Source organism: Cibotium barometz, chromosome 5 (assembly GCF_041138505.1).
Source record: "Cibotium barometz isolate CiBa-2024 chromosome 5, ASM4113850v1, whole genome shotgun sequence".
Lineage (NCBI taxonomy): Eukaryota > Viridiplantae > Streptophyta > Polypodiopsida > Cyatheales > Cibotiaceae > Cibotium > Cibotium barometz.
This window is the reverse complement of record NC_141050.1, coordinates 8373201-8397110: the sequence shown is the minus strand read 5'-3', so window position 1 is coordinate 8397110 and position 23910 is coordinate 8373201. Positions and strand designations below refer to the sequence as shown.

The window sequence follows — 23910 nt, the reverse complement described above, 5'->3', positions numbered from 1 at the left end:
GGATACGATTTAAAGGAGGGTTCCTAAGACTTTGGATATTGCACACATTCTTCAATGTTGCCATGATGAGGTATGTGGTGGACACTTTACACATGACCTAACTGTCAAGAAGATCTTACAAGCAAGATATACTTGGCCTAGTTTACATGTTGATGTGGTTCATTGGTGTAAAACTTGTCATGCTTGTGAATTAGCTAGTGATAAGAGGTTGATGCATGGACCGAGACAGCCTATTGTAGCTTATGGACCATTTGAGAAATGGGGTATTGATGCTATTGGACCTTTACCAAGGACTCAAAATGGTAAAGTTTACATTTTGGCTGCAGTGGATGGGCTGAAGCAGCAAGTGTTTCAAGGGTGAGAGAAGTTGCAATTTTTATATTCATATTTTCTCACATATGTTTCCATTTTGGCACACCTTTGGAATTGGTTTCTGATTGTGGTCCAAGCTTTCGAGAAGGGATATTGAAGCAGATCCTTGATAAACTCAATATTAAACATAGACGTTACCCACAGTGTAATGGTTTAGAGGAAAAGATTAATGGTATCTTATGCAAAATCATAGCTAAACATGTGGAAACTAAACCAAGGACTTGGGATCAGCATTTGGATGGCGCACTCTGGGCATATAGGACTACCTTTAGAGCCTCCACAGAATTTACTCCCTTTCATCTTGTTTATGGTGGTGAAGAGGCACTTGCTCCTATTGAAGTTGATGTACCCAGTATGGAGTTTTTGAAGAGGATAAACATGGATCCTAATGATCTGTTTCAAGATAGACTCATAGCTTTGCATTGTTTATAATTGGATAAAGAAACATCAATTGATCACTTTATCAGCAATTCTCAGGATGCTAAGGAATTTTGATTCCTTACTTAAAGAAAAAGGTCTACAGAAAGACACGGTTGTGCTTAGATACGACAACCATCTTGACAATTGATTTGATGCAAAATTTTTACAGTGTTGGGAAGGTCCATTCATTATCAAAAAGGTTCATGACAATGACAATTATCAATTTACAGATTTATTTGGACGTGTGCATACTACCCCAATAAATGGTTGGCTTCTCAAGCCTTATTTCACTCATTTTGAACAAATATGGCATGGCAAATAAAATTATGAGGAGGACATATCCAAGATAGAGCAAGTAAGGCTCGTATGAATGCCTTACTTCATTGGGAGATAGCTGATAAGATTGGGATTCTTTTCTCTTTTCTTTGGACCTCGCAAGAAGACATGAATGGCTACTTGGAATACATAGTGGGGTCTAGGCATTTATTAGCAATAAGTAGTGGATATTTCTAAATAATTTTGGCATCTCAATGCTTTGAAACAAGCTTAATAATAATTTTTGGGTCCAATGTTTAGAGGGGACATTTTTTTTGAGAAACCATATGTAAGGGAGCCTTTGTATAAATCACATATGCCGTGGTACAAGTGCTTCAATTCTAGTGCGTGTCTCTCCAATGTTTGGCAAATGCATGTTGAAAGCAAAATCTTCATCTCTTCGACCAAATTTTGCTTCTTATACTTGATCTTTTTTTCTTTGTAGGCTGCCAATGCTATTGCTTCAAGATAAGTTTTTGGGCTGACTAATTCCACCTTGGCCCTCTAAGAATAGGATGGAAACCAGTAATAAAATGTTCCTTTTTAAGGAACTCCGCAACCGCACGTGGATTTGTGATGTAGTGAAGCCAATTCATCCAGGCCATTCCCTCATTGTGAAAGACAATCACCTTGTTAAGATGCACACACGCTCAAAGTAAGAGAAAACCCCAACAATCCCTTAGTGCAAGAAAACTAAGAAAAGAAGGGAACATCTAGAGGAGCGAGAGATGGGGTAATTTGGGTTGACGAGCAAAGAGTCTAAAAAAGCTCTTAATGTGAAGGATGTCATAAACACATACCTTGCACGATCCACACTCTTAGCCTTTTAGAAGAAAAGAATAGTCACCCAACATGAAACACAAAAAAGAACTCTCTCACGCTCTCTCTCTTGAATAAGAGACTTGCTTTGAACATAATGTATATGAAAAAAAAACAAGGAGTATATATTGTATGAGTAAAGAGGCACAAAAGTTGTTTTGAATAGGAAAAAACTAGGAGTAGTCCTCTCCTTATATATATATATATATATATATATATATATATATATATATACACACACACACACACACACACACACACACACACACACACACACACACACACACACACAGAGAGAGAGAGAGAGAGAGAGAGAGAGAGAGAGAGTGTATAGTCCTTAATTAGCTACTTAATCAACTAGATTAATTACTATTATATAAGTAGCTCTATACATTTCTTAAAGGTGAACATGCACTTAGGAACGATAGATTAGAATTTCAAAAATGTTTTCTTTATACCATGCATTTTATGTCTACTTTTCATCATTAGTACTAAACTAAGTACTCAATCAACTAAAATTAGAGTATCAAGTATTTTAAATAATTAATATAGAGTATTTACCTTTTATTAAGTTCGTAATCAATTGAAATTAGAGTAATTACTATTTACTAAGTACTTAATCAATTGAAATTAAACTAATTACTAGTTAAGGGGTCCTATATTTTCCAAGGTTATATAGCGATGCCTAAATAGAGATTCCACACATTAGGGTAAGCTTAATTGCATCTTCATTAGAATATCCTTTTTAAACTACCCTAGAGTTAATAATACCCATGATAGTGTCCTCTCTTGTTGGAAACTTCCTTTGAAGTTTATGGAGGGCAACATGAAAAATTGTTGATTGGATTTAGATGCCTAAGATGAAGGTGAGAGATTATGCATGGGTTAACATGGAGATTTGGAAAGTTATTTTAATAAGTTGATTTAATTAATCTCTGCTCGATGAGCAAGTTAACTTGCTCGAGGACGTCAGCAAGAACGAAGATGTGCTTGATTTTGTTTTCATCTAATAGGATCTTTTGCTTCGTTAGCCTGCTTTGGATTCGACTCTAATGGTCAACATTTTGCTGCACGAGCTAACAAACTTGTAAGCATAAACTAACAAGGGTGAGTGTATCTTACAACAAATATTAAACTGTGTATTAAACTAGATTTCATCAATATATCCTTCTCTCTTGAATTCTACACCTTTAAGAACCCTTGTTCTCCTGAAACACAATAATATATCCATCTATCCTGAATTCTACACCATTAAGAACAATTGTACTCCCAAAGCACAATAAAATGATGACTAGAAATAATAAAATCAAATATTTTAAGCAAACCTCTAATTTCTATAGTTAGTCTAAACTGCATCATACTTTTTATGTTCCCATTGATACTCTAAGCTAAAAAATTGATTGACCTAGTGACAAATGCACTAATGAACATGATAGCATTCGTACCAGGGTTACACATTTATGACATTTAAGCATAATACGCAAGCTTAAGTATTGTTCATTTTGTTGATACTCTAATCTAACAAAGTGGCTAACCCTGTGACAAATTGTACTAACAACAACGACATTCATAAATACTTTACGTACGCACGATGTTCAAATGTGAATTGCCCTTGGGATGACATGAACCCACCTGGGTTCAAGTTTCTTCGTCGATTGGGTGTATAACCCTCTAAGAAGACGTTAAGCAACGCCGTCTCCGTCTTGAAAAAAATAATATCAATTTCAAATATAACTTTGCTTGCCTAGTGATACTGTTTTCCGAAAAAAAAAAAATCTCAATTATACGACTAGCAAGTTCAGGCTCGAAAATCATCCCCCCTTGATTAACGAGGGATTAACGAATGTGACGCAGCACGACGTCTTTAACCTTAACAGCAATGTGCATCTAGATCGTTTTCCATATCTCCTGTATACAGCAGCCATGGTGCTTCTCTCCGAGCACGAGGGCATAGAGGGCCAAGTGTTTGTGGTCACGGGCGGTCTTAGTTCAGTGGGAGCGGCCCTTTGCCTTGAGCTTATCCAGCGCGGTGCCGACGAAGTGCGATGCTTCGACTCTAGCTCCAGATCCCCATTCCTACCTGTACTCAAGAGGAACCGTGTCACCTGCATCACCGGTAAGCTCTCTTTCACACACACACACACACACACACACGACCATACCTCTCCATCAACTCACATCTAGGGTTTTATATGCTTAGGACCTGCACCATCTCTGTATCCTCAAGATTTTCATCATCAGAGGCCTTTGCACCTCCTCTCCATTCCTCTTTGCAGTCTTAATGTTAGCAGAACCACCGTTTTTGCATCCTCAAGGTCTTCGTCACCAAAGATCTATTGCACCCTCTAGGGTTGCATTCTTAGGTTTCACAGAACCAGAAGTGTCTGCACCATTTCTAAATTAATAGGGTTCACAGAATTAGAGGACCTTCTCTGCACACCAATGGCTTCTCATTCTTTGGCTGTAGGTGTCTGCACCATCTTTGTATTCCTAGTATTTTGCATTCTGCGTTACAGTACCAAGAGGTATTTTGAATTTCTAGGATTTTGTGATCTTAGGTTCTTTTTGTTACATTAGTTCGCCTAGGTTTTTGTGATCTAAGTTTTTTTTTGTGTTCATAAATGTGTGAACATTTTGGGCTTTGTATTTTCAAGGTTCACAAAGGGTTTTTGCACCATTTGGTTTTTTGAGATTTGCGTTCTTCAGGGTTTATGCTTATGTGCGCCTTTTTGGCATATGTAGGTTCCTCCATTCTTAGGTTTCGTAAAACCAGGGTGTTTCATGCTTGGCATGGCAAGGGCCACTTTTTCTTGGGGTTGGATGGTAGATCAAGAGGAATGGTTATATTATGTGACCGAGAAGATATATGGAGATCCTTGCCTTGCATAGAAGTTGTAGGGCATTCGAATGTGGAACACATAAGCAAAACAATAAAATGTTGAGGTTGTAGTCCATTAGAAGAAACAATGTGCCATCTAACAAAGGGTCCATTCTAGCAACCACCAACCTTGGAACAATTTAAGACCTGTTTGGATCAGACTACTTTGAGTCTTCAATCTTCTTCTTGGCGTCTTATGCCTCCTTTTTTTCTATCGCCTTCCCTGTGGTTGTCATATTGTCCCAATCAATTGTCTTCTTTATCATGGGAGTCCTAAGAGCCGATCATTATGTTACATTGCTTGGAGCATGAAGGTAAAATTGATAGATCATGGTACTAAGTAGTTGTTACGGATGGTGTGAGGGGTGGGTGGCCTAGTGAGGTCCATGTCTCCCAAGAGAAAACATTATGGGCTAGCATGTTAGCCAAGACTATCCATGCCACTAGAGGTTCTTCTTGGGGGAACTCTAGCTCAAGGCGACTAGGTTCCATGGGTGTTTTTGTTTCAGCCCCGCATCATGTACACAAATCTATACAGCCTCTTTGAGTCTTTTTTTATTAGGCGGCAGGTCATCTTGAGGTGTACCCTCCATTTTTCGTTGTCAATCTCTCATTTCTCCTTTTTTTCCTTGTGGATTTGGAAGAGCATGTCATGGGGGTGAGAGGTTCATAGTAGTACTTTAGCTTGCAGCCATTGAAGTAACCTTGATTCTCAATCCCATCCAAGAGCTCTATCTTTACTACACCTTGAGGAGCAATCTTTGTCACTCGATAAGGATCTTGGCCTCTGTACTTAAGTTTTTGTTTGGTGTTCTTGACACTGCCTTTTAGCACCATGTCTCCTACCTTTGTACACTTATCCTAAAGTTGGTCGTCAAACCACTTCTTGCATCTTAGTTTCTTAACCATCAACAATCCATAAGCAGATTGCAATCTTTACTCACTAAGTTTCTCTGAGGCAACTAATCTTTCTGTGAGAGGGTTTTACTTAAGCTTATGTATGGCTGCAATTCAAACCAAGTGTTCCATTAGCATGATTGCGTCAAGCCCGAACGTGAGCTGGAAAGGTGTGTTGTTGACAGCCACCTTATATGCCGTGCGAGTTGGAAAGGTGTGTCATTGACATCCACCTTATATGCGGTGCGATAGGCCCATAGAGCTGAGTGCAACTTGTACTCCTCCCAATTGCTCCTCAAAGCTTCTATCATCTTAGTGAGAGTAGTATACAAAGTCTTGTTTGTGCTTTTGACCTAGTTGTTCGCTTGTGGTAGTAAGATGTTGACTATCTGTGCACCACAAGAAATTCCTTAAGCAAGAACTCCACCACTTCATTGATAAAATGTGTACCATGGTTGCTCACTATTTCTAGTGGTTAACCAAAACAAGTAATCACATTCTCATAGAGGAACTTGGTGATAGCTCTCGCGTTAGCTTTTTACATTACTTTGGTCTCGACCCATTCTATAAAATAGTCAATGGTGGTGACAATGATAAAACACGATTAGGTTCCCTAAGCAACAATAGGGATAATGAGACCAACTCAAATGAGTCTAAAAAGCCTAGCCACTACTAGTTGCAGAGCAGCATTCATCAAACGATTTAGTGCCTAGACCTATAGAGATGGTCATAAAACCTTTTGCTCTTAAGTTTGAGCAATAAGTCATCTAGTCTTTCACAGATGATGCATCTCATGATGAGATACTTTGTTCTACCAGTATAATCCCACATCGTTCCTCCCTCCTCCTGCTTGAGGTTATAAATTTGTGTAATGGGGCTCCATTCCACTGGGTGAGAATCCCACAATGAATGTGTGTCTTAAGACCTCGTATGGCCTTTTCAAGTGGATTTAGTGACCTAAACCATTGGCATGCTTTGCCTTCAAGGTAAATTCCGAATAAGTAGATCTTGGTAAGATCATCAGACCTTGCCACGACCTCACAAAATTGATCAAACTTATCTAGATGTTGAATAAGATCTCTAGTTCCATCAAATTTAATCGAACTTCTCTAAGTGTTGAATGGGATATCTAGTTCCATCAAATTTGATATCAAACTTCTCTAGATACTGAATATGATCACCCTTGGATGTTGATGGTGCTGTCATATGTGATGACGACGAGTTGGCTGCATGGCAGGACCACCTGTCATCCCACTCATTGAACTAGCTAAAGAACAGGTGGTAGTTATGGTGAGCAATGCACTTTTGAAGGACCCAAAATTTCAAGGAGAAGAAGCTTTGAAGGAACGTTTACAACGGTTACAAACTAAGAATTTGCCGATTGGTTTGACAACAATACAAAAACGAAGGCTTTTTGAGAAGGGACTTTCATGTTCACTTATTTGTGACCTTCTCTATCATAAAGGAAAGGATACGATTTTAAGGAGGGTTCCTAAGACTTTGGATATTGCACACATTCTTCAATGTTGCCATGATGAGGTATGTGGTGGACACTTTACACATGACCTAACTGTCAAGAAGATCTTACAAGCAAGATATACTTGGCCTAGTTTACATGTTGATGTGGTCATTGGTGTAAAACTTGTCATGCTTGTCAATTAGCTAGTGATGATAAGAGGTTGATGCATGGACCGAGACAACTTATTGTAGCTTATGGACCGTTTGAGAAATGGGGTATTGATGCTATTGGACCTTTGCCCAGGACTCAAAATGGCAAAGTTTACATTTTGGTTGTAGTGGATGGGCTGAAGCAGCAAGTGTTTCAAGGGTGACAGAAGTTGCAATTCTCATATTCATCTTGTCTCACATATGTTTCCATTTTGGCACACCTTTAGAATTGGTTTCTGATTGTGGTCCAAGCTTTCGAGAAGGGATATTGATGCAGATCCTTGATAAACTCAATATTAAACATAGACATTACCCACAGTGTAATGGTTTAGAGGAAAAGATTAATGGTATCTTATGCAAAATAATAGCTAAACATGTGGAAACTAAACCAAGGACTTGGGATCAGCATTTGGATGGCGCACTCTGGGCATATAGGACTACCTTTAAAGCCTCCACATAATTTACTCCCTTTCATCTTGTTTATGGTGAAGAGGCACTTGCTCCTATTGAAGTTGATGTACCCAGTATGGAGTTTTTGAAGAGGATAAACAGGGATCCTAATGATCTGTTTCAAGATAGACTCATAGCTTTGCATTGTTTAGAATTGGATAAAGAAACATCAATTGATCACTTTATCACCAATTCTCAAGATGCTAAGGAATTTTGATTCCTTACTTAAAGAAAAAGGTCTATAGAAAGACACGGTTGTGCTTTGATACGACAACCATCTTGACAATTGATTTGATGCAAAATTTTTACAGTGTTGGGAAGGTCCATTCATTATCAAAAAGGTTCATGACAATGACAGTTATCAATTTACAGATTTATCTGGACGTGTGTATACTACCCCAGTCTCAAGCCCTATTTCACTCATTTTGAACAAATATGGCATGGCAAAGAAAATTTTGGGGAGGACATATCCAAGATAGAGCAAGTAAGGCTCATATGAATGCCTTACTTCATTGGGAGATAGCTCATAAGATTGGGATTCTTTTCTCTTTTCTTTGGACCTCACAAGAAGACATGAATGGCTACTTGGAATACATAGTGGGGTCTAGGGCCTAGGCATTTATTAGCAATAAGTAGTGGATATTTCTAAATAACTTTGGCATCTTAATGCTTTGAAACAAGCTTAATAATAATTTTTGGGTCCAATGTTTAGAGGGGACATTTTTTTGAGTAACCATATGTAAGGGAGCCTTTGTATAAATCACATATGTCGTGGTACAGGTACTTCAATTCTAGTGCGTGTCTCTCCAATGTTTGGCAAATGCATGTTGAAAGCCAAATCTTCATCTCTTCGACCAAATTTTGCTTCTTATACTTGATCTTTTTTTCTTTGTAGGCTGCTAATGCTGTTGCTTCAAGATAAGTTTTTGGGCTGACTGATTCCACCTTGGCCCTAAGAATAGGATGGAGACCACTAATAAAATGATCCTTTTTAAGGAACTCCGCAACCGCACGTGGATTTGTGATGTAGTGAAGCCAATTCATCCAGGCCATTCCCTCATTGAAAGACAACCACCTTGCTAAGACGCACACACGCTCTCGAAGTAAGAGGAAACCCCAACAATCCCTTAGTGCAAGAAAACTAAGAAAAGAAGGGAACATCTAGAGGAGAGAGAGATGGGGTAATTTGGGTTGACGAGCAAAGAGTCTAAAAAAGCTCTTAATGTGAAGGATGTCATAAACACATACCTTGCATGATCCACACTCTTAGCCTTTTAGAAGAAAAGAATAGTCACCCAACATGAAGCACAAAAAAGAACTCTCTCACGCTTTCTCTTGAATAAGAGACTTGCTTTGAACATAATGCATATGAAAAAAAAACAAGGAGTATATATTCTATGAGTAAAGAGGCACAAAAGTTGTTTTGAATAGGAAAAATCCTGTCCTTAGAAATAAATAAATAAATAAATAAATATATATATATATATATATATATATATATAGAGAGAGAGAGAGAGAGAGAGAGAGAGAGAGAGAGTATAGTTCTTAATTGGCTACTTAATCAACTAGATTAATGAACTAGATTAATTGCTATTATATAAGTAGCTCTATACATTTCTTAAAGGTGAACATGCACTTAGGAATGATAGATTAGAATTTCAAAAATGTTTTCTTTATACTATGCATTTTATGTCTACTTTTCATCATTAGTACTAAACTAAGTACTTAATCAACTAAAATTAGAGTATTAAGTATTTTAAATAATTAATATAGAGTATTTACCTTTTATTAAGTTCGTAATCAATTGAAATTAGAGTAATTACTATTTACTAAGTACTTAATCAATTGAAATTAAACTAATTACTAGTTAAGGGGTCCTATATTTCCAAGGTTAGATAGAGATGCCTGAATAGAGATTCCACACATCACGGTAAGCTTAATTGCATCATCATCAGAATATCCTTTTTAAACTATCCTAGAGTTAATAATACCCATGATAGTGTCCTCTCTTGTTGGAAACTTCCTTTGAATTTTATGGGAGAGCAACATGAAAAACTGTTGATTGGATTTAGATGCCTAAGATGAAGGTGAGAGATTATGCATGGGTTAACATGGAGATTTGCAAAGTTATTTTAATAAGTTGATTTAATTAATATGTGCTCGATGAGCAAGTTAACTGGCTCGAGGACGTCAGTGAGAACGAAGCTGTGCTTGATTTTGTTTTCATCTAGTAGGATCTTTTGCTTCGTTAGCCTGCTTTGGATTCGACTCTAATGGTCAACATTTTGCTGCACGAGCTAACAAACTTGTGAGCATAAACTAACAAGGGTGAGTGTATCTTAAAACAAATATTAAACTGTCTATTAAACTAGATTTCATCAATATATCCATCTCTCTTGAATTCTACACCTTTAAGAACAATTGTACTCTTGAAGCACAATAATATATCCATCTCTCCTGAATTCTACACCATTAAGAACAATTGTACTCCCAAAGCATAATAAAATGATGACTAGAAATAATAAAATCAAATATTTTAAGCAAACCTCTAATTTCTATAGTTAGTCTAAACTGCATCATACTTTTTATGTTCCCATTGATACTCTAAGCTAAAAAATTGATTGACCTAGGAACAAATGCACTAATGAACATGATAGCATTCGTACCAAGGTTACACATTTACGACATTTAAGCATAATACGCAAGCTTAAGTATTGTTCATTTTGTTGATACTCTAATCTAACAAAGTGGCTAACCCTGTGACAAATTGTACTAACAATTACGACATTCATAAATACTTTACGTACGCATGATGTTCAAATGTGAATTGCCCTTGGGATGACATGAACCCACCTGGGTTCAAGTCTCTCCGTCGATTGGGTGTATAGCCCTCTAAGAAGACGTTAAGCGACTCCGTCTCCGTCTTGAAAAAAATAATATCAATTTCAAATATAACTTTGCTTGCCTAGTGATGAGCTTGTTGTAGATTCCACAATTGTTTATATATATCTTTGTTGGATCTCTATCCGATGGGTGAAGAGGGCTATACAAATACCACTGATAGAGACCGGCCTCACACCCTCTTACGAGGAGGCTTCAAGGGCAGGCTCTGCGATTGCTACTATAGGATAGAGTCAGTGCTTGCTACCGACCTATCTTTAGAGACCTGGTCTCTAGGCACTTGTTGTTCGAGATGGGAGATCATTAGCAGCATTGCTGCATGGCATATATGATTGGTTGTTGCAGTAAGGCCATTGAAGGCAGTTCCCCCTTCCCCCTTCCCCCCCCCCCCCCCCCTCTCCCCCCCCCCCCCCCCCCCCCCCCCCCGAAACAGATGAGTCCATGTGCTCCATATGAATAGATTTCATACCCTCTATGGCTAGTAGGGGAAGCTTCAAGGTGGATTGGATCGCATGCATAGGTGGTGAGAGGCTTTTTTGTGCACATGGCACCTGGGTCCCTTTCTCTCTGACAGGGATGACGAGATCTTTTGGCACTAAAGGATCCTTGTGCGGCCCCCCCCCCACCCCCCCCCCCCCCCCTGCCCCACGGCCCCGGGCCGCCACGCGTGGCGGCCTATTGAGGTAGTTTCCCTCCATGAGCAGCCAGCCATGGAGGGAACCACCTCCTCCAATTTCTGTTCGCCTCCTTTTGAGAGTTTTGGGCATGTACATGTGGCCTATGGCTGCTTAATTTTTAACTAATAGAAGGATCTTAAGGAAGGTCTTGTTGATGAGTGTGAGGTGAGAAGAATCGCCAATTAGAATGGCTCTAGACTTAGAGGACGTATAATCTTGCTGCTATAGAACTCACAGGCCTTATTTGAGTGTAAATATCTCATCCTTTTATGTGCTGAGTCAACCTTTTCATAGCTTGAAAGAAGATACATGGGGTTAGGGGACACCCTTGCCTAATCCCATGAGAAGTTGAATAAGTATTTTCAATAGCTATCGATCAAGTTGTGTCCAGAGCAAAGCTTCAAGGAGGTTCGGATTGCATGCATCAGCGGCGCAAGGCTTTTCTGCACGCATGTTGCCAGTGTCCTTTCCTCTTTGATCGGGACGGTGAGATCACTTGGCATTACAGGCCTTCTGTACACATCAAACCCCCCCCCCCCCCCTCTCCCTTTCCGCACGCGTCATATGAGGTAGTTTCCCTCTGAGAGCGGCGAGCCGTGGATGGAACACCTCCCCAGCTATTATCTTCACCTCTTTTGAGGGCTCTGAGCATGCACATGTAGCTATTGGCTGTCTGATTTGTAACGAATGAAGGATCTTTTTAAAGAAAGTTATGTTTAGAGCAAGAGCGTGACATTTATATTTGCATGGTTGACTAGGTGATATTAAGCAAAAGGACCTGACGGACAAAGCTCTTCGCGGGGCAAATTGTGTTTTCCACCTTGCATCACATGGCATCTCTGGGAAGGAGATGCTTCAAGCGCGGCAAATTGATGAAGTGAACCTTACTGGGACTTGCAATATTTTGGATAGCTGTGTCAAATGTGGAGTTGAGAGGCTTGTTTTTACAAGTAGTTACAATGTTGTGTTTGGGGGGCAGCAGATAGACAATGGGAATGAAACTATGGATTATTTCCCTACAGAAACTCATTTGGATTCCTATGGTCGATGTAAAGCTCTGGCTGAACAGTTAGTGTTGAGAAGCAATGGTCGTCCTTTGAAGTAAGTGAGAAATCCTTTCAAACCCTATCCTGAGCACTATAACTACGGGTTGAATTGATGTTTTGTTAAGGTCATCCTCTTGATTAAGCAATGACAAAGGTGGGGAGAACCATGTTTGCATGTTTCAGGCATCTTACAATCACATGCAATTTGTGAGCTTTGTCTCATGTCTTTTCTCAGGGTCAAAACTGACCGCAAGCTGTACACTTGCGCAATCCGGCCTGCAGCTGTGTATGGACCTGGTGAGGAACACCATGTGCCTAGATTTTTGAACTTGGCACAGAAGGGAATATTTCTTTGTCTTATTGGAGGCTCTGGTATTAAGACAGACTGGGTATATGTGGATAACCTTGTCCAAGCACAGTTGCTTGCAAGTATGGGGTTGATTGATGATATTCCAGGCAGAAAAGGAGCTCCTGCGTCTGGACAGGCTTACTTTATTTCTGATGGTAAGTTTTTGGATGTTGGTGCATATGCAAGTGTTGTTTGAATCAGTTGGGTCTTTGGTAACTGGTTTAGTCGATGTATGCAACACTTCGCAATGAATGTGAGCTTTAATGAACATGGAAGACAATTCTTTTTTGGTTTTCCCTCAAAAAGTGGCTTATCCTCAAATTATTTCTACGTTTATACGGCTTGTCACCAAAATCTTTTAGTGTCGTGATTTCAGCCTTTGAAAGTAAAAGATTGAAGCATCATCAGGTTATAGCCAGACTTCAAATTAAGCATACTTAACACTATTGAACTTGGTAGCTGATCTAGCATACCATCAATACGAAGGAGACGAAACTTGTTCTTGATGGTGAGCTTGGTTAAGGCCATGGAGCCAACACATGGGTGCATTCTCTATGATGGCTGGCAATTATTATTTTTTCCCTGGGAAAAAGATCCTTTTATAAGTTACCGAGAAAGACAGCCAAAATGGTTAAGTACAAACTCATCCCCAAATGGGAAACGCGAGTCGAGATGTATGAAAGGGGAGGATGCTCTTCTCCTCTGGCTGGCCGTTCTAGGAGGAGAAGGCTATCTCGTACTATGGGGGGAGGAGGAAACAATCACACAGATAGTCTATAATGCCAAGTGGGCTGACCACTTTCCTTCTATCGACAAAAGACAGGCCTCTTCGGTTTGCAGGATGCACAAAATGATAGGTTCAAGATATCCAGTGCACGGTGGTGGGAGGATTATGGGGCAGATACACCATTGCTGCAAAGATTGGCTATTCGAGTGCTTAGCTAGGGTGCTAGCTCCTCGCCATGTGAGCGCTTATGGAGCAGTTTTGGGAACATTGCAAGCAAGAAGAGGAACAAGCTTGGTGTCCAAAAGGCAAATGACCTTGTATTTGTTAATGCGAACTTGCGTTTGCTTAACAAGTTTAGGGTTGAGTGTACTCCAGAGCCATTTATTGGATTTTGCCTTGATCTTGATGACAATGATGGTGAGGATCAACCAGAGGGAGAGGATGATGTGGAGCAGCATGAGGATGAGTGAGGGACAGCCTGGACAGGAGGATGAGATCCCACTTGCTGATGACTAGTCATTGACTCACTAGTTACCTTGGCCCTTGAGGCTAGTTTTGTACTTGTCATACTTGATACTTTTGTCATATGTACATTGTACTCAGCTTTTTCAGCTATTATATATCCTCATGCGATGTACTTTCTTTTCAGTTTCAATTTGGAGTCTGGACTCTTTAAATTTTTAATGTTTAAGACTTTAATCTTGGATATTTTGTATGACTTTAGACTCTAAAGTTCAAAGCTTTAAGCATCATATTAGAAAGCTCTTAGTTCATTCCAATTTCTAATTTCTTTCATGAATTAAACCTAAACTAGCATACTCTAAGCCTTAAGGTTCTCTAGTCTTTAGAGCATAATATAGTTTTGTCATTTTGTGTCATATGCTGACGTGGCGTTCCCCGACGTTCCCGATCCGCTCCCGTTCCCGTTCCCGTTCTTGTTCTAGCATCCAACGTTCCCGGAATGTTCCCGTTCCGCGGTAACTATGAACCATGGACACTCTAGTATTGCGCAATACCGGATACACCTTGGAAAGAGCACCTGCCAACCTGACTCCTTGAAACAAAATGCCACCACGAATAGCAAGGAACTTTGCTTGGCTTCGAATTCCCACACAAGTGTGTAGTGAACTCCAAGAATAAAACGATGAGCTGCTGGACACACCACGCCCATAATCCCCAACAGTGGACTGTGACACATCACATCCCAAAAACCTCGAACAATGTACTGGGAACTCAACCAGTCCATAATCTCTGCTACTCAGTTTCTTGCGGTCTGAGTCGGACTTCTTCTCAGAAGACTTCTCCGATGAAGCCTTCCCTTTGCCCTTGTTACGGCCTTTCGACCGTTGGCCAGTTAAGGCCTCCGAACCTCCGCCCTGTGGAGGGTTCGAGAATCTTTCCTCCTGGTCCAAGACCATGGGCACAAGCTCCTCCCACGTGATGGTGCCAAGCCTGCCACTGGTAATCAAAGACGAGTAGAATGTTGAGTACTGAGAGGGCAAATGCGATAGCAACGTTATGGCCATGTCCTCCGATGATATCTCCTTCCCAGCCTGAAGAACTTCCTGCAGCTTGTTAATGTGCTCCCGCATCGTCGATGACTTTGCAGGGTTCATAACCCGCATCTGTACTTCCAAGGAAATCCTCTTCATGGGCGATACCCTGTTATAAAGAGAAGCTAAATGCTGCCATATACCTCTGGCCAGCGTCATATGCTTTATATGATTGATTACCTGCGGTGTGCAGTTGAGGAAAATGAATGAATGGACCTTGGCATTGACACGACTCCACGACTGTGCCTGTGCCTCCCGGTCCTTACGAATCGATGGTAACTCCCCTTCCTCTACCTCCGGTCGTGGAACCCAAACAACGATGAAATCAGCAAGGTCGTATGACTCTAGAACAGATTCCATCATAACCTTTCATATGCCGTAGTTATTCCCGTCCAACTGACGGTCCACTGGGAACGTGGGAGTGTTGGGATCTTCACATGTCTCTCAGCCATCTCAAGCAGATCTGCCATTGTGGGGATGTAACTGAAAAGGGTGGGTGGGTGGGAAAAAAGAAGAACTTACACCTGCAAGTGGTTGTCCAGCAAATCAGCCCGCCTTCCTCTTGCTTCTCCTCTTCCCGAATAGTCCAAAACAGTCCACCAATCAGCAACACTACAGTCCCCCTCTTGCTCACAAATTTCCCAAGATCTATCAAGAGCCTAGGGCTCTGATACCATGTCAGAATATGCAACGGAGATGATGACAAAATTTGAGAATACAAGAGCAAGTGTAGAAAAAAATACAGCAATGGAGAGAGAGAGAGAGAGAGAGAGAGAGAGAGAGAGAGAGAGAGAGGCGTGTAACTCTGCTCTATATACACAAGGAAAATCCCGAAAACATGATACAATGGCATGGGGGATATGGGGCCATTTTATATGGCCCCAAGAGAGCAGTCGACCAGTAGAAGGGGCAGCCAACAGGCACCCGACTGCACTCAACACCAGTCAGCCAGCATCTGAAAGGTCCTCGACCAGATCACATCAGTCGGCCTGCTCCAGAGGGTGAACCCATGCAGTCGGCCAGCTACTGGGACATGCTGCCATCACAGGGTAGCCACCCAAGCCATGGAAAAATGGGGAGCATGACACTCATCCAAAACCTTTTGTCTCTTGCTAGACACCACACATAGGTAATTATCTTTTATGAGATAACCCTCTTTGATTACATATGAGGCATGTGCATGACCAGCCATCAAATCAGTCCAAATAGTGGCAAAATCAGCATCCGTAAGATACAAATCACGCATGGCAGACAAGTCTCCATGAGAGGCAACCGAGATAGTTGCTACATACGGCGTTCGTAACAATGCATCTGCCAATACATTCTTCTTTCCTCATATGCTTCTCTGACAATTTAGTTTGGGTAAGAAAATACCTCAAACTCTGGTGATCTGCTTTCATAGTAAAATCAGTCCCAAGAAAGTAATGTTTCCATATGGTAAGTGCATGAATTATAGCTAGGAGCTCTTTGTCATAAATGCCAAGAGAGAGCTGTGCATCATGCAATCTACGGTTCTCATAAGCCACGGCATGTCCCTCTTGATTTAGGTCAGCTCCTATGCAATTTCCAGATGCATCACATTCCACACTGAATGGCTTTTGCAAATCCGGAATGATCAACATTGGACCATGTGTAGTTGCATCTTTTAATTTGAGGATTGCATCCCTCTCTACATCAGTCCATTTTAATGTAACCTTCTTCTTTGTCAAGTCATGCAAAGGAGAAGCAATCCATGCAAATTGCCGAATGAACCTACAGTAGTAAGAGCATAATCCAAGAAAACTACGAATCTCATGCACTGATCTCAATTCGGGTCAATTTCGAATTGCATCAATCTTTGCAGGATCCATCGGCACTCCATCTTTGGACACAATATGCCTAAGATAATGTATCTCTGACAAGAAGAACTCACTCTTCTTTGCATTTATGAAGAGTTTATGCTTAGGGAGTTCTTCAAAAACAATAGCCAAATGAGCTGTATGCTCTTCTTCGGTCTTCGAGAAGACTAAGATGTCAACAAAGAAGACACCTATAAATTTCCTGTACCCATGGAATGAATATACGATCCATCATTTTATTGAATGTAGCCGGGACATTTGTAAGACCAAAAGACATAACAAGATACTCATAAAGCCCAAATATTGTCATGAAAGCAGTTTTATGTACATCCTCAAGCACCACACACACTTAATGATACCTACTCTTGAGATCAATTCGGCTAAAGCATGTCGATCCATCCAATATGAGCAAAGCCAACTACAATGCATCAACAATCTAATGATCTTAACTCCCCAAGAAAAGGGATGTCGAGAAAATGTCGAAGAAATCAACAAAGATATTCAAAGAAAGCACTTAAGTTGGAGAAGTACACACACACGTTTACACCTTCATCCCATTATTCATGCACGTCACTTGTATATCTTTCTCCTCTTTGTTATATATATATATACAATGCGTTACAAAAATTTTGATAGTAGTTTTAATAAAATTTTCCAAGTTTTGGGTGACGATTTTTAATTGTTTTTTGTTTTCTTTTCTAGTTTTTTTGGGGGGTTAATGTGGCACACGTGGCATACGTGAGCATACATCATCACGTGGCACCTTTAATTTTTTTTTTTGTTTTACCTATGAAGTCCAAGTGCCCATAAGTTTTTTGTTGTAAATAATTCCACATTTATAGCAAGATCTTACACTTGGAAGGAATTTTAAGAGCCCATTCAATCAATCCTTGAGGTGCTAGAGAAAGATAAAATCTAAATGAGGATTACCCAAGGTTCCCATAAACAAGTTAAGACACTACTTTGAGAGTGAGAAAACGAACACAATGTTTCTTACAAAGGCAAACAACTCATTGCAATCTTAGATGGTGGCGTTGTAGTTAGCATTATTAGGAAGGGAGTTGTTAGGAAACTTGGGGAAACCCTCACCTAGACAATACCAATCTCTCGGTGAAGTTTAGCTAATGAAAATAATGCTAAGTCACTTGGTGTCCTATGTAGACATCGTATTTTATTATATATAGGGGGTAGGGGTCCTTAGACCTGAAGCACAAAAGTCATATCAAATTAGCCTTGATACAATATGAGAAAGGCCTCAAAATTGAAAGAGGAATATTAGACATGCTATAAGACCTCAATGAACTGATCTCGAGCGTATGCACTCTTCCCAAGGGCATGAGGAAGGGTTGCACACCTGAGGTTGAGAAAGGACTGCGGTGGACTGTTCTAATCTATGTAACTATGCTGTAAATGCTTATGAATGATATGTTACCTTCACCAGATGACTGTTGCATGTATGGATGATGCACAGAAGGCGGGTTACTGTTGTAGGACTGAAACGCAATGCTGGAAACTGCTGTAGATTTGCAAACGCAGGATTGGAGTGGATTGAATGGTTGCTGGTGGTGATATGTGCTCAAATGCAAAGGGTAAACTGCTGTCCTGGGGCTTGGCAGGGTATTGTATGCAGGCCCCTAAGGGCTGATGGTCTGAATTGCTGTGTTTAGGGTACAGATGGACTGAACTGCTGCTGCGTTAGAGACTATGTATTTGCTGGCTACTGAATGGACTGCATGAAGGGGCTGCGTTAAGCTGCAAGGAAGGCTGAAAGCACAAACACAAGCTCCAAAGGCAGGGACTAGCCAGGCTGAAGGTGGGGAATGCTCCTGGTGCTGAGGATGAAGGCGCCTAGCTCACTGTAGACTGAATGAATGTATAAGCCCTATGCAAGCCTATTTATACTAACTAGTGGTTGGTCAAGTTGGCTGGTCATTTATTTAATAAAGTTTATGTTTATAAATGACAATAAATGACAATAAATGCTAAATAAATACCATAAAATATGGGAAAAATACCAGATAAATCATAGTAAATTTCCTAAGGCTTCTGGGATGTTCTAAATGATGCACATGCATATGAATGCATATTATACGAGATGCAGAGTGCTTTCTGATGCCAACGCTAAGGCTTCTACTGACTCTACATGCATGAATGATTCTCTCCAAGTGGGTTAAGGGACTTGACTGACTGACTGACTGACCCGCTAACGCTGAGGAATGACCTACGTAGCTCGTGCCTGACTTATCCTGGACTGAGGATATACAATGGGATCACAACGTACGACAAATATCATCCCACTGGGTTCTTATAATGTACAAATGTTGCATTGCTGTTGATGAGCTAGTTTGTCACCATGCACTGAGTGCAGAGTGCACGTGACATTCCGTCCTGCTTAGCTTGGCGGCAGGTTCATGGCTTCCAAGTAGTCCGCCAACAACTGGGGGTACTCTGGAAAAACTCCTCGTCTAGCCATACGGCTTCGTGGGTACCTCGATCTCGGAATTTCGTATAGAATTGACGTATCCGTCGACCGGAACCATGCTTCCATCGATGAAGAAGGATCTGCTCGGGCTCATCTCTAGCACCTTGAATAAGAACCTGGCTATGTGAAGCCAAGTAAAGTCCTGATACACCTTGGACCCACTCCTCCAAGAAGCCCATCCTGCACATTGTCCCCTCTAGAAAGCCCCAATCGACTTTCTCGAAATCAAGGAGCACAATCAGATCTTGCTGTCGTATCCTGGCCGACGTGGTCGCCTCGTAGAAGGTGAAGATGTTATCCAGAATACTCCAATTCTGAACGAAACCAGTTTGTGTGCCATGGATCAAGTTGGGAAGAAAGGGTTGTAATCTCCGGCTGGTGGCCTTGGCCAGAATTTTGTAGGGTCTCCAATGTCGAATCTCCAGTGTGTCACCACCCTCCTTGGGAATCAAGTGGATCAAATCCTCATACCACCTCTCCGGCATGGCTCATGGAACCATTATCTTGCTGAAGGCAGCCTTGACGCTACCTTCCATGAGATCCCAGTGGCGAAGAAATAAGGAGGCTGGAAGTCCGTCCTCTCTTGGGCTTTTGCCCCTAGGTAACACTGTCATAACCTCTGCCAACTCCTCAGATATGAAGGAGAAGATTTTTTGTACAATCCAGGTACTATAGATTGGTGGTTTTCAAATATGCCATTAATTTGCAGAAATTAAACAAAAAAATTAGGGCTTTTCTGTAATTCAGCAATTGGCATCATTTAGAACCCTTCTGCATTTCAAATTTTGGGGCTTTTCTGATTTTGCCAAAAATTAGAACTTCTCTCCTGCAAAAATTGGGGGTTTTGTACTTAGAGCAACAACTAGGTGGTTTTGGAACTGATCTGTGAGCCTAATGCTCATCTCGGCACTCTCGATGTGCATTCAAAACACCTGGTGAGCATTTCTTGTGGCATTTTGATGTCAATCTGCAATACTCAGCAATCTTGTTTCTGCTGAGTATTTTGATCATTTGCTGCAATGTCTGGTCACTTTGAGGAATTGGGATTCTGTAATTGGTCTTGTCTGATGCTCTAGTCTTGTTTGTCGTGACTTTGTGCCTCTTATCAGTTTGTTGGTTCTTGTTCCTCACCAATCTTGTACATTGGTTCTGTAAATCATTTGGAGATCGTCATCATAATCCTGTTCTACTGCTCTTGTATCTTTCAGTGCTTCGGGGGAAATCTTGTATTGGGCATTTCAGCTCTCTAGTGATTTGGACTTTAGGCTTATCTAGTAATTTTATGTTAAGGTCTATACACACACTTTCCCATCATATTCCGTGTGTTTCCCTTGCTTGTGATGGAGCAAGTCAGTCATCCACTTCAACCTCTCCATCCCTAGCCCATTCTTCTATGAAGTTCCAGTTCTGGGAGGGCTGTGCTCGTGGTCTCATCCTCACTCATGGCACATTCAAAGTTTGGGCAAAAGCTGGATCATGCTCGAGGCTACTTTTGGAGATTGTTCGTGTGGCTTGACATGTAGTAGCTGCCATTGTTCCATGAGCTCCAGATTGGGCTATCTTTGGCTCATACCTCCTTTTCATCGAGGGAGATTTTGCTGGGAAAATCAATGTAAAAGGAGTTGTGTGTGAACTAGGCCTTAAATAAAGTGGTTCTTGTGTGTGAACAACCGCTAAGTGTGTAAGGGTTCTTTGTCATGGGAACCAGTGTTGCCATGCGTTTTTGAAACGGCAGGTATGAAACAGGTTTTGTACATTTCGAAACGTTTCCTAAAAGGTAAGAAACGGGTCCAAAAAGGTTTCAAACAAAATAGGAAAAATATGTATATTTTTAACTTGGAATATACAAAAAAAAAAATGTATTTAGCCCTATGACATAACTTACAAGAGACCACACTGAATTCATTTCAATAAACAAACAAAATACATGTAAGATATCACAAATCACGATTGATCAATTGGTCTAAAATCGGACGGCAAAAAAACACGTTTCATAAAGTACGAAACGTTTCCTACATTTCCACCAGATAAGAAATGCGTTTTTATGCAACACTGATGGGAACAACCCCTTAAGGACTTATGTAAGCAATGACGTGTAAAGGTGACACCTTAGTGGACACTTAGGGATGTCGTAGTATCTAGTCCGTACTATGCATGATGGAGTTGATGGTTTATTGTCTCATCGACGAGTCCACACAAATACAAGAAATCACTTGGTGTATGTCTAGCTAGTAATAGAGGGACACGGCCACCACCCCCATTGCCGCACCCTCTCCCCTCTTGCCCCCTTGTTATATTTGTAGTTTGTTCAAGGTGTGCTAATGTTTTCTGTTCTCTTTTGGTGCTTTTTTTTTTTGGCAGGTGTTCCTGTCAATAGTTTTAGGTTCATGCAGCCTCTTATGGAGGGTTTGGGTTACCAGCTTCCTCATCGACGAATAAGTGTAAAATCTGCTATGATAATAGCATGGATATTTTGGGGTTTATATGGACTGATGTATCCTTGGCTAGATAAAGCATGGCTTCCAGAACCTCCAATTCTACCTACAGAAGTTTACAAGGTCCGTGTTCTTTCACCTTATGCTTGTGACATAAAAGAGGATAAGAGGGAGAATTTCTTTTAAGCAGTCAATTGAAGAATTAGTGATCATGCTCTTATCTATGCACATACTTGTATATGTTTGTTTATTGGATTGAAAATATACTTGTATACATATGTGTGTGTGTGTGTGTGTGTGTGTGCGTGCATATATACACACATACATACATACATGTATGCATGCATGCATACACGTATGTAGCACGTGCACACACACACTGTAAATGTAATTGTATACATGCATGATTACTTAATTTTGTGCAATAGGCATGCTTATTGAATCTTTGTAGAAGTGCGCGTGCTGGCTCCAGAAGTTAAGCATTATTTTGTGAAGACTCAAGGCTCCATAATTACATACATTTGCTAATGAAGATCAATGCTGTTCGAAACTTGTATCAGTAACTTTTCCATCTTAACAATAATGAAGTGAGAATTGTGTGGTTTTTATGGTTATCATGCAAAGATCCTGTAGCCTTAAGGGAATTTTAGCTCAGTTACCTGAAAAATAGACAATCTAAGGATCTGAAGGCACTGCCATTCTAAACCATTTTGTGGGCTTAGAGATTCCAATTGGCAGCTGAGCCAAAGATTAGGTGGCATGGCTGCGCTGTTCCAATTTGGGTTATAATCTTTGTCCTCTGGGCTCACCTTTCTTGCTCTTCATATACTCTCACAATCTCACGAGTTCAGAACTCGACCATGGGAGGATATGAGAAAAGAGCAGAGTTGGAGAAATACCCTGGCATAATACATTTCTCATGCTCTCTCTTTGAGAGCTGCATTAAAAAAATCCTTTTTTTTGGAGATCTCATGTAAGGTCTCATGTAAGGCTGCTTTGAAGAGAGCTGCATTAAAAAAATCCTTTTTTTTGGAGATCTCACGTAGGGCCTGCTTTGGACTCTCAGATAATGTAGTCTGCTGCCTGAAACAAATAACTCAAGAGTGAAAGACGTAACAATAGGATGATTCATGATTAGAATGTAGTTTGATTTAGGAATCTGATGGTTCAACATAGACTCCAAGCTGCAGTTGGAGCAGGTAAACGGCAGTGAGGGTAGGTGAGCGAAATGAAAGAGTAGAATCCTGTATTTTTGGACGTACATCTTTGTTACTCTTTTTGATATTTGTTCACTGGACATGCACAATTAGGTAGTGTAATGGATTAGAAGATATCTATAAAAAACTAACCATGCATGAATAGGCGGTGGAAAACTCCTCATAGTGGGAAGAGAGTAGAACATGCTTGTGAGTTACTCATTATTTGTAATGCTGACCCGAGGAGGTATGCTTTGCTCATTGGGTTTGGGTTTGGCCTCTACAAGTTTCTGAATTTTATGACTACCTATGTTAGGAAACCTAGAGGGTAGTTTTGTGAAGTAGTTTAGCAAGGTTTTGATGCTTCTATGCATGTGCAAGGCATTCATGATGTTAGTCGTCATATGTTGCAGGTTGGTGTTACGCACTATTTCTCTATTTTAAAGGCAAGACAGCAGTTGGGCTATGTACCCTTTGTAGAACCAAAGGAGGGCATACGACGAACTTTAAATTTTTTGAAAGAGAAGCAAGCCAAGGACCTGATGCCACCAGAACTACATTTTTGGATAGCTTGTATTGGAGGAATGATTCTATTTTTTGGGTGTGCATTTGTGCCTCCTCCTTTCATGGGCATTTTTGAGTGGGTCAGGCCACTGGCATTCTTTCTTTTTCGAAGCCAGAGGATGATACGTGCATTTTTTGTAATTGCATGTATCACTCATCTTGGGGAAGGCGTGTATGCCTGGCGGCTTGCAAGAAGAGTTGACCCTGCAAATGCAAAAGGTTGGTTTTGGCAGACATTTGCGTTGGGCTTTCCCTCTCTTCGGTTGTTGTTGCGAAAGCGGTCAAAACACCAGTCCTGAAAAATGGGGATGAGAATTGATGCA

At 40.6% G+C, this 23910-nt stretch overlaps 1 protein-coding gene across 2 annotated transcripts in view; it reads left to right on the top strand.

Moving 5' to 3' along the window:
* Positions 1–3715: 3715 nt before the first annotated feature.
* LOC147638017 (NAD(P)-binding Rossmann-fold superfamily protein) overlaps positions 3716–23910 on the top strand; it is a 20606-nt gene continuing 411 nt past the window's right edge. Inside the window, exons 1-6 of one of the 2 annotated variants that reach the window (XM_086797488.1) lie at positions 3719–4042; positions 12156–12498; positions 12679–12740; positions 12828–12947; positions 21754–21950; positions 23437–23910. The exon at positions 23437–23910 is cut by the window's right edge and continues 411 nt beyond it. In XM_086797488.1, coding sequence (XP_086653614.1) covers positions 3850–4042; positions 12156–12498; positions 12679–12740; positions 12828–12947; positions 21754–21950; positions 23437–23886 — 1365 coding nt within the window. In that variant the 5' untranslated portion in view covers positions 3719–3849 and the 3' untranslated portion in view covers positions 23887–23910. Of the gene's footprint in view, positions 4043–12155; positions 12499–12678; positions 12948–21753; positions 21951–23436 lie in introns of both variants that reach the window. The other variant, XM_086797482.1, reaches the window with a different exon arrangement.